The following is a 12,211-nucleotide window of genomic DNA, read 5'->3' on the forward strand; positions in this document are numbered from 1 at the left end:
CCTGCACTGGATACGCTGTATGAAGACTGTCTGCCAGAAGTACACTGACCTTTTGATTGCATAATAGTCGTACCCCTCTGTTTTTGGCCGAAAAAAGCCCCCCAAAATATGACTCTGGTGTGATAAAATATGGTATATCTGTATGATGCAGACACTGCCAGCATTTTTCATATGCATTTATGGTTGACATTAAAGGTGGTACTATTGGTTTACCTCACCATAATTGTTACCTTGGAAGGTCAATAATATAAAGACCAAACTGCATGGGTTCAGCAACACTCCAAAAGTATTTACTGTGTTATTTCAAGCAACCATATTTATCTTCAAAATCTATACACAAAAATGCTGTTACGCACGTATTAATATGCCTTCCAGTTGCCAGTCAACTTATGGTGATCTCTGGATGTCATAGTTTTCTTAGACAAAGAATGCTCAGAAGTGGTTTTGCCTGTTCCCCTCATTTAGCAACAAGTGAAACAGTGATAGCCATTTTCTACAAAGAGCAATAACTCTGTAGAAAATGGCTACATTTTTGGATTCATGATACAGATGGATTATCACAAACTGCATAATGCAAATATTTAAACGATAATAAACAATAATGTATGGGCATTCACAATGACTTCTTTGAGCTGCTGTGAGTTTTCTGGGCTGTATGGCCATGTTCCAGAAGTGGTTGCAAACTGTATGAACCCAAAATGAAGGACATTGAAGAGCACCCCTCTCTTCCACTTGACTATAACTTGGTTCCAAATCTTTTAACTTGAAGGGAAAACACAGCTAAATGGAATTTCATCAAATCTGAACTTTTATTACAACATGGAACTGACCCAATACTTCTAGCATATTAAAAACATATTGCTAACAAAGATGAAACGTGTCTCTAGAATTATGCTAAATTATAATAAAAGAAGTGTGACATTGAACCTGCCAAAAAGGAACAGAATGGCCAATTGAACCTTTTTTTTGTTTGTTATACCATAGTGTCAATACTCATTCCAAAGCTAATTATACTCTCATGCAACAAAGACACTGATGTCCATAGTGCTTACCTGGCTCAACCCCAAATCATCCATCAAGACCCTGCTTTCGTCCAGTCTGCTGTCATGGTGCTGTTCTTGACTGAATATGCTTTCGAGTGGAGCCGATGCAGAGCAGACAATACGCACCTGGAAGAGAGGGAAATGGCTGAAGGCACCATCACTTATAACTCCCATTTCTCCCTTTGAATGATTTTACATTTGAGTTTTTTTAAAAAGAAATACAGTACATTCCAAAGTTCATTCATTTCAATTGGTATGTGTAGCAAATTGTATAGAGCAGGGCTTCTTGAACTTTTCCACTCGGGACCTTTTTTGACCCAAGAAATGTTTATGTGATGTTTGGTGCATAGGCATATAAAATAGGTAAAAAAAACAAAACATTACTGATAACAAATCAGCATTTCCAAGTGATTCTATATAGGGTGATTTCCCTTTTTATGAAGTACAGCCGAAGTAGCTTCGGCAGTCCACTGTAAACACTGCACAACAGATATGTATACAAATCTAAAACAGGTGACATTCAGGAAAAAATGGGACCCCATTTGGTCTCTGAACCCATAGTTTAAGAAGCAGTGGTATAGACGATGGCTTTAAGTAGCTCTCTATAAGGATGTAGAATGTCATTCTTCCAGTGATAAAATATTATTGTGCTTTGAGTAATGGAGCTGCCGTATCTCCATAACAGAAGTGCGACATTAAGGGTGGGCGACTGTGGAAGGCTGGAGTGCTACATCAGCTCTATAAGAGACAATGGAGAGCTGCACCATTGCACTGACAATAATTGCCCTCAAATGCCCTCTAGAGAATACTTACCATATTTTTTAGCCTTCCTGTTTCAAGAAAGTCATCTTTTGGGTCTACATTGACCCTGCTCCATGCCCAAAATGTTGTTGTGTGTGTGTATGTGTGTGTGTGTAAAAAAAGACTGGATTTCTGTGCCAAGACATTCTTCAAAGGGTTTTTAATCATAATCGATATGTCCTGATTGCATAAATATTTAAGTGTGTGCCTATAATCACACATAGGGTGAACCTTAATGTCTTCCATTACTTTTTTAAAACATCAGCTTAAATATAGGGAACCTTTTTAGTTGTTTAAATACTGCTGATTTTGCTTCCATGATTGAAACCTTTGCAAATCCAAGTTAAGTGCTGCATTTATCATTACTATTTCATCACAGGTCTGACAACTCAGGCAAAAACTGAGAGTATCCCGCCCCCCTGTGAAAATTAATTTCGCTTTGGGGCAAGGCTACTAACATTTTACTTGTCCCATCACTTCTAAAAAAGATGGCTGAAATGTCTGGTGTACTATGAATTATGCTTTTAGATGAAATAAAAGCAAAGAACACAAAAACAGAAACAGATCAGCCACCTGGAGTGACTGAAACCAACCATCCAGTTGGGCAATTGCGACATGTATGATATTCAGCCTATGAAACACCCTAGCGGTCTTTAATGACTACAACAAAAACATGAACGTTAGTTTGGACATCATTTGTGTGGACAGAAGATTGTTGGGGGCACAGGATATATTGACAACTTCCTTTTACAATTAATCCTAGTTTGGAGAAGGCAGTATGGGGCAGTATTTTCTTTTTAGCATTAGAATTTGAGATCACTAACTAAAATTACTGGCAATACATTTAGAAAAAGCAATGTATTCTCAGTTTAGTTTGTGGAATTATCTGCCACAGATTGTAGTGATGGCAGAAACCAAGACCTTCAGGAAACAGGTCTTTGGAGAGAAGTGATGGGGCAAACAGATGAAGGCTATTCTGTTCATGAGCCTCCTATGTCTCGGCATGAGCTTAGCCTAATGTCTTTCAAAATTACAGTCATTTTCCCCACCCTCGATCTATATATTTATTACAGAACTATTGCATGACCTAGCCATAGCCCACACACACCGTAGGCCAGGCGTGAGCAAACTTTCTAATTTGGGGGCCATATGTGGGCCAGAGCAGGGTGGGTGGACTGGGAGGGGGTTTTCCCCATGTCCCCTCCCTGCCCTTTCCTCTTCTCTTTTGGAGGCAGAAAGAGAAGAAAACACAGGAAACGTTTGGATCCCAAAATGGTTGGTCTTGGTCAGGGTGAGATAGTGGATGGGAGAGTAAAACAGTATCCATTAGACCCTGTATTGCCTAATCCTGATAAATAATCCTAGAATCCTAGAGTTGGAAGAAAACACAAGGGCCATCCAGTCCAACTCTCTGCCATGCAAGAAGGCACAATCAAAGCAGTCCTGATAGACAGCCTCTGTGGAAAAGCCTCCAGAGAAGGAGACTCCACCACACTCTGAGGCAACCTATGCCACTCTGCAGGAAGTTCTTCCTGATCTTTTCAGCCAAATTTCTTTCCCTGTCATTTGAACCCATTGCTCCCTTGTGACCTGTTCTCTAAAGCAATAGAAAATCAATTTCCCCTCCTCCACAATGGGACACCCTTTTAAATCTTGAAACATCGCTTTTATGTTCCCTCTCTACCTTATCTTCTACCAGCAAAACATCCCCAGGAGGAAAGGAGGAAGGGAGGGAAGGATGAAGAGAAGGAAGGAAGAGTGGAAGGGAATGGAAGGAGGGAGGAAAGGGAAAGAGGGAGGGAAGAGGGAAGGAAGGAAAGACAAAGGGAAGGAAGGAAGGAGAAAGAGGGGGGAAGGAGGGAGGATAGAGGGAAGGAAGGACAAAAGGGTGGAAGGAAAGGAAGGAGGGAGGGAGAAAAAGGAAGGGAAGGAAGAAGGAAGGAAAGAGAGAAGGAGGACGGTGAGAGAGGAGGGGCTGAGAAGAGAATCCAAGGGGCCGCATCCAACCCCCAGACCTGAGTTTGCCCATACTTGGCCTTAGACTAAGGCAGTATAACAGACAGTGAAATACTTCTGACTGAAAATGAGAGTGTCATTTCTAAAAATATCTCCATGAACAACCATTTCCTCTTAGCAGAAACTAATCCAACACTGAAAGTTAGACAAGATTCCCCCTGTCCCCCTGTTAAAGCAGCTATTGTTTTTAAATGGAAATTTATGATAGTCACCCAAAGGTGCGCACTGGGTATCTATCTATGTTCAGATAACAAGGCAAGGAACTGTGGCAACCCTGGCTTGTTATGGATAAGTAGTGTGTTTGTCTATGAAGAAATCAGAGGGCATGAATAATATGATAGCAGTGGTTTCTTTAGCTACTCATACTGTAATCATAGAATCATAGAATCAAAGAGTTGGAAGAGACCTCATGGGCCATCCAGTCCAACCCCCTGCCAAGAAGCAGGAATATTGCATTCAAATCACCCCTGACAAATGGCCATCCAGCCTCTGCTTAAAAGCTTCCAAAGAAGGAGCCTCCACCACACTCCGGGGCAGAGAGTTCCACTGCTGAACGGCTCTCACAGTCAGGAAGTTCTTCCTAATGTTCAGATGGAATCTCCTCTCTTGTAGTTTGAAGCCATTGTTCCGCGTCCTAGTCTCCAAGGAAGCAGAAAACAAGCTTGCTCCCTCCTCCCTGTGGCTTCCTCTCACATATTTATACATGGCTATCATATCTCCTCTCAGCCTTCTCTTCTTCAGGCTAAACATGCCCAGTTCCCTAAGCTGCTCCTCATAGGGCTTGTTCTCCAGACCCTTGATCATTTTAGTCGCCCTCCTCTGGACACATTCCAGCTTGTCAATATCTCTCTTGAATTGTGGTGCCCAGAATTGGACACAATATTCCAGATGTGGTCTAACCAAAGCAGAATAGAGGGGTAGCATTACTTCCTTAGATCTTAGATCAAAAGCCATTAAGGAGTGTGCAACTGCAATACTGTTCATAATTGGAGAATCCAAGGTTTAAATGGCTCCCATGTTTATTATAACATCCAATCATGGCTTGCATTAGGCTTAGTCATTCATAGGGAAATTCAGTAGTTAATATCCCTGGTACTACTTTTGTAACTTCAAGTAATAACTCCATAGCATAATTTTTCCATGACTTCCCCTCATTGCATGGCTAATTTTCGCAGAAGCAGGGACATGTGTGTGAGATTTATATGCATTAAACATTACAAACTAAGTGTCTACCTTCTTGTCATAAAATGTATCAATGAGAGTAATGAAACGTCGAGCTTGCGTCCTTTTTGCCATTGTAAAGAGAGGTATGTCACGAACAAAGACTAGGTCAAAATGGGTAGCTATTTCCAAATAATCACTGGCTCCAAGCGGCTGAAAAAGGAAATGAGAAATATGACATGTCAGAATACCTACAGATTGGCATGCATCATGTTTTGAAATGTCACTATCTTCTTACAGTGGAACACACACTATTTGGTTTTTTGCATTATGGTGAAAAGTCTGTGTAATTAAGAGATGAATTCCTTAAATTAATAACTGTTTCCCAAATTGACCAATTTCCTAATAATGTGCATCAGCATCTATAAAATAAGAGATAAGGATTTTATTGTTTTGCATTTCATTTGAATAATCATTTTCCAACTTTTTTAAATTGATAAGTTTAAGAAAAAACATCAAGGGAATAATTTTATAATAGTTTTTTTTCCCCATCAGGCCAAAAAAGATCCAATGTGATGTGCATTTATTGTGTCTTTTCACTGCCAAAGCAAAAGATTCAAGGGGGGGGGGGGGTAGTAATTATGGGGTACCGGGGGGGGGGGGGATCTAATTCTTATCCCACTGTTGGATTATTAATAGAAACTGACCCTTCTCACAACGTTCATCTACCAAGGTGTTTATTTTGAAAGCAAAGCAACTTGCACAAAATCACACAGCGACCATAAGAATTTGACAGATAAGTTGCAAATGTATAATTACAATCCAAAAGTATCTGATAAGTAACTATGACAAACCCCTATAAAACAATGTAGCTCAATAACACTCTTTAGTGTATCTTCTTTGCTTAGCACCTAGATGGGCACCAAGACTGAACAAGATATTTTTTTCTGTTCTCCACTTTTGCCTCTATTGGACAAGGTAATCACTCTCTGCAAAGGGACTGAACGCAGATTTACCAGAGCCTTTCCCATTCTCCCTGGCCCTACATTTTACTAAATGTCAACATGCACTTGTTGAAACCACCCTCTATGCTGTGAATAGTCCAAATATTCTGAAACCTGGGACTCTTAACACATAACTGGCCACGTTAAATTGGTAGCAATGATTTTATTTGGAATCCAGGCTGGCGGATTTTGGGTTTCCTTTGTATCTTGCTATTCCTTCTCTCAACTCTTTTAAAAAGAAACGTCTGAAGATTTGGCTTTTTGTTTGTTTGTTTGTTTGTTTGTTTGTTTCAGGAGCGACTTGAGAAACAAGTCACTTCTTGTGTGAGAGAATTGGCCGTCTGCAAGGAGGTTGCCCAGTGGACACCCAGATTTTTTTGATGTTTTACTATCCTTGTGGGAGGCTTCTCTCTTGTCCCCACATGGGGAGCTGGAATTGACAAAGGGAGCTCAACCCGCTCTCCCCAGATTTGAACCACGGACCTATTGGTCAGTAGTCCTGCTGGCACAAGAGTTTAACCCATTGCAGTTGTTTTTTTTTAATGGGCGTTTTCAGTCAAAGGTGGAATATGAACATATTCAAAGACAAGAACGGTAAAACATAGTGCTATATATTTTGGGAAGGCGAGGGGGAGATCTAATGAAGTAGTTAACCAGTAGGGACCGTTTTTCTAGATGGAAAGCTAAATACATTTTAAATCAGGCATTGTGTGTGTGCGCATATGTGTATGTGTGAGCATGCATGGAGATCAGTGTCCTGGGGAGCAAGACAATAGAAACCTATGATACACCACAAAAATTAAAATAAAATGTTAAAAAAAAGTATTTATTCAACCTTCGCATGAAAAAATAAGTTCAGTACACACATTTCTTGTTACTACTGAACTACCTTTATAGCCACATAGATTTGTCTCTGAATAGTGGTGTACAACACATTAAAACATAGGATCTTTTGCACCACTTGTTTTTTAAAATCTCTAGTGCCACTGGATTAGATCCTCCTCAACACAGAAAACACGTGGCCTGCCACAAGAGCTTCTCAACAGCATCCCTTCAGCCTTGCCAGCTGCTATCAGACAGCTGATGTTCCCTTGGTGGCATTGTGAGGGAGTTGGACACATCTGCTGAGGAGATAGACACGGAGAATGGGAAGTATGTTCTTGGCAAAAGAACCTGTGTATCTTTGAAGACAATGAGATTTTGAATGTTGAGATGCTTAGCAATAAGAGAACCCCTAAAGCTTATAAATAGGCAAAATAACCTGTGATCTTTTTAAAATGCTTTGAAATAAGAGCACAAGTCACTAAATATCACACTCACAAGTACAAAGCATAACGCCAGCATGCTTTCAAATTATAAATAAAGCTGATGGAAATTTGATATTCAGCTTCATATTGTAAACCCAGGAATCTGCCTTATAAAATGGTTAGGTGGCTGGTCTATTTGACTCAGTATGATTTACTCTGACTAGCAGCATATGGAACGAGAGACCAGATTGCCAATATCCGCTGGATAATGGAGAAAGGCAGGGAGTTTCAGAAAAACATCTATTTCTGCTTCATTGACTATTCTAAAGCCTTTGACTGTGTGGATCATAATAAATTGTGGCAAGTTCTTGGTGGGATGGGCATACCAAGCTACCTTGTCTCTCTCCTGAGGAATCTGTACAAGGACCAAGTAGCAACAGTCAGAACTGACCACGGAACAACAGACTGGTTCAAGATTGGGAAAGGCGTATGGCAAGGCTGCATCCTCTCACCCAACCTTTTTAACTTGTATGCAGAACACATCATGCGATGTGCGGGGCTTGATGAATGCAAAGCTGGGGTGAAAATTGTTGAAAGAAATATTAACAACTCAGATATGCAGATGACACCACTCTGATGGCCGAAAGCGAGGAGGAGCTGAGGAGCCTTCTAATCAAGGTGAAAGAAGAAAGCGCAAAAGCTAGGTTGCAGCTAAACGTAAAAAAAAACCAGGATTATGGCAACAAGAATGATTGACAACTGGGAAATAGAGGGAGAAAATGTGGAGGCCGTGACAGACTTTGTATTTCTAGGTGCAAAGATTACTGCAGATGCAGACTGTGGCCAGGAAATCAGAAGACGCTTACTTCTTGGGAGGAGAGCAATGTCCAATCTCGATAAAATAGTAAGGAGTAGAGATATCACACTGGCAACAAAGATCCGCCTAGTCAAAGCCATGGTATTCCCTGTAGTAACCTACGGATGTGAGAGCTGGACCTTAGGGAAGGCTGAGAGAAGGAAGATAGATGCCTTTGAACTGTGGTGCTGGAGGAAAGTCCTTAGAGTGCCTTGGACTGCAAGAAGATCCAACCAGTCCATCCTCCAGGAAATAAAACCCAACTACTCATTGGAGGGAAAGATACTAGAGACAAAGTTGAAGTACTTTGGCCACATCATGAGGAGACAGCAAAGCCTAGAGAAGACAATTATGCTGGGGAAAGTGGAAGGTAAAAGGAAGAGGGGCCGACCAAGGGCAAGATGGATGGATGGCATCCTTGAAGTGACTGGACTGACCTTGAAGGAGCTGGGGGTGGTGACGGCCGACAGGGAGCTCTGACGTGGGCTGGTCCATGAGATCACGAAGAGTCGGAGACAACTGAATGAATGAACAACAACAACAACAACCAGCAGATACCAAGAAGTCAATAGATGGCCTCTCCTGGCACACCAACAGATTCTTTTAACTATAAATACCAAAGTTTCAAACTGAGGCACATACAGATCAACCATTCTGAGATTAGGCTTTGAGTCCACTCTATGCACAATTTGCTCAGCAATTGCAAATGAGCACCTTTGAACAATGTCCTTAATTATTAGTAGTGAGAAGACTGCATAGATCCAGAGTCTCATTAATGCAACTGGTTATTCTGTAAAAGCATCCTTGAGTTACATTTGTTGGGAAAGGCTTTAATTTCGTTGAGTGAGCCAGACAAGTTACTGAATCTTATCTGGAGTTCAAGGTCTTTCTTTGTATGCAAGATTGATTAGCACATGACTAGTAGGACTCTAGGTCCTATAAAGCTTCTAATATTGAGATAATTTATTGTGAAAATGTCATGTTTTTGAAGAGCTTAATGCTTCTGCACCATTCAGTAGCTACCTCAACACAATACCTATATTCAAGAAGTAATTATCCTGAAATCTGCCCTATGAGTAGCTGATTTGAATACTCAATGGCAATTCAAATAGCATCATCTCTGAGCATGTTGTTCCACCACAAGTTTCAAATAAGATTATCGGATAAAGCTCTGCTTTCCCATAACCCCATTGTTGATAAGTACATCCTGTTACAATAAACATATGTATGTGTTTATGAGTGTGGTGTGCAAATACGTGCATGCACACACACATACACATATGTACACATGGGCCCACCAAACATCACTTTACTCACAGTGGAGCATTCTCGAACATCATCACAATTTCACATCTGTCCCCATCCCCATAATTCACTGATTCAAACAAATTTTGGAGAGCACCATACTTCTGGTTCTGACTAAATTCTTTTACCGTGCTTCCTTGATTCTAAGATGCACTTTCCCCCATATAAACAACTCTAACAATGGGCTGTCTTAGAATCATGGCTGCTTTTGTAGATATATAAGTAAGGCTCCCCCCTCCCCACCTTTTGTCGGTACTGAAATTAGTGTGCATCTTACAATCCATGACATCTTAGAATTGATAAAACACTGTATTGGTGTTTTACATTAATATATATTTTAGGATGCCTTTATAGGAAGTAATCTATTAGGAAAATGTTCCTTCTTTCTCTGGAACAGTGGTCCCAACCTGTGGTCCTGAAGAAATAAAATATGGTTAACGGCCTCACCATTACTACACCTTTGCAACTAGAGAGACTGGTCTCACAAAACCCTCTTATAGTGTCAAGGCAATGGGGATGTTGGGAGGGGAGAGGCTGACCAGCCACAAAAGGCACAACAACAAGCCTCCTGACTGCTGCTTCTCCTCCTCCCTCCCTCTGAGCAGAGCCATTCCATGTAGCACTTGGAAGCAGAGGCGCCTTGGTGCCTTTGTTTTTAGGCCTGTTCCTGGGGTTATTTGGGGCAGTGATTCAGAAAACTGCACTGGATAGACCACATCAGCTCTAGATTATGAAATATGGTTTTTTTGTGGTCCAGCAGATGGTGACTACTGGATGCCATATGTGCTGTATCAGAAACTAGAGCTGATATGGTTTGTTGATTGCAATTTTCTGAATCAGCACACAAAATAACCAAACTAAATCTAAAGCTGACCAAAAACTGATTTGTAACTCTTTTGGTACTAATGTTGGAGAGTGGTCCCAGGTCAATGTGGTCCCTGGTCAAAAAAGGTTGGGAAGTACTGCTCTAGAAGTACATTCATTTGAACTTTTGAGATGAATGTGGTGACTTCTTTTTCTTGCTATGTAAAAGGCAAATGATATGAAATACTACTGTGTATTTGTTACTAATTCTTAATGCTGGAAAGTAGGTTCTTATCAATGTCAAACTTGCTCAAAATGCATTCATGCCTATTCAGGCCCACCGAGCTGTTAATCTACTTTAGTCTGCTTGAGTGAGCTGTCCAATTCATTCGTCTATCAAACTAACAAATGTAAAGCTATCAAATTTCAACCTGTTTTAATATTCACTGCTCCCCATAATATTGCAGTGTCCCAAAATCACAGTGTATTTCATTATCTCTAAAAATAGCATAACCTTTCGCAGTGATACAGTGATAGCCCAAACAATTTGGTATCTGATGAAAAGAGGCAAGGTCTTTTCTCTCAAGTGGAATTGATATTAATAGTGGCAGTAGTGGCATAAAAAGTAAACATAAAGGACAAAAAGGGAATAGAAAATAATAAGTACATCAAGTCAATTAAAAGAAGCAGAAAGGAAATCAATGCAGAGATGAAGGGAAAGCTCTGCTGTCAAGGCAAGATTTTGAAAACTGATGGGAGACAGTCAATGATAAAGAATCCAAGATCACATGACTCCTGTCTCAGAACCGACACAAGGAAAAATAACCCACTTGATGGTAGATTGCTTTTTTTTTGTACCATCCAGAGAATCTGGAAGTAAGAATGTAATTATCTGTGAAATCTTCCTTGTACGATTTATTATTCATTAAGAGGTATACTGCGTATCTTGACTTTATTTTGAAATACTCAAAGCAGCCATGCTCTTAAAAGCCCTTCTAGTCCCCCTGCATCCAGAGAGCACGAAACTAAGCCGACGACAGATCTGGACCAAACTTTGGCAAGAATAAGTGGCAGTTGCATTGTACAAATCAACTTTGTCAAAGTATCTCAAAGCTGTTATTCAACTAGAAAATGTAACAACTTGCAAAACTTCTTTGAAGATACAGCTACAGAGACAAAAGCCCAATTCAAATATTTTAAATATGTGAATTAAAGAACTTTATGAGAAGGAGGAATGCTCAAGTCCTGTCCACTGTCCCCATCTCCACTGCCTTCCACATGTAGAAGATGAGAGCCTGCACTATCTTTAAGTCTCTGTGTTGTCAGGATTTTCCAGTTCCCCGGCTGTGTGGAGAGCCTCCACTTAGGTGATAGGAGCCCCTGGTGGCGCAGTGGGTTAAACTCCTGTGCCGGCAGAACTGAAGACCGGATCGAGTCCGGGGAGAGGCAGATGGCCTCCCTCTATCAACCCCAGCTCCTTGTGTGGGGACATGAGAGAAACCTCCCACAAGGATGATAAAAACATCAAATCCTTGCAGACAGCCAATTCTCTTACACCAGAAGCGACCTTCAGTTTCTCAAGTCGCTCCTGACACGACGGAAAAAAAACAAAACAAAAAAACCCCCAAAAAAACAAAACTTAGGTGATGTGCTGCCCTTTTAGAAATGTGCCTCCACATACTTAGGGAGATGGAACCAGGAAGATGCATGGCTGGTTTGCTCTCCCTTCTTGTTTAGGTTTCAAAATTGTCTGAATAGGGCTCAGTTATTTCCATGCATGAGATAGTGTCAGCATGGTGTAGTGGTTTGAACATTGGATTACTACTCTGGAGGCCAGGGTTCACCTCCCCCTTTGGCAATGGAAGCCCACTCGAGACCTTGGGCAAGTTAGACTCTTTCAGTCTGAATCTAAGAGGAAGGAAGACAAGGCAACCTCACCCTGCCAAATTTCACCAAGAAAACTCTATTATGGGT

The 12,211-nt window shown here is 40.9% G+C and overlaps 1 protein-coding gene across 1 annotated transcript in view; it reads right to left on the reverse strand.

Annotated features, from left to right (window-relative positions):
* Positions 1-12,211, reverse strand: part of AFG1L (AFG1 like ATPase) — a 70,003-nt gene that overhangs the window by 2,608 nt on the left and 55,184 nt on the right. Inside the window, exons 11-12 of the mRNA XM_060753143.2 lie at positions 5,094-5,234; positions 1,053-1,169 (exon numbers count right to left, since the gene is read on the reverse strand). Coding sequence (XP_060609126.2) covers positions 1,053-1,169; positions 5,094-5,234 — 258 coding nt within the window. The remainder of the gene's footprint in view (positions 1-1,052; positions 1,170-5,093; positions 5,235-12,211) is intronic.

This window comes from Anolis sagrei, chromosome 1, assembly GCF_037176765.1.
Source record: "Anolis sagrei isolate rAnoSag1 chromosome 1, rAnoSag1.mat, whole genome shotgun sequence".
Classification (NCBI taxonomy): domain Eukaryota; kingdom Metazoa; phylum Chordata; class Lepidosauria; order Squamata; family Dactyloidae; genus Anolis; species Anolis sagrei.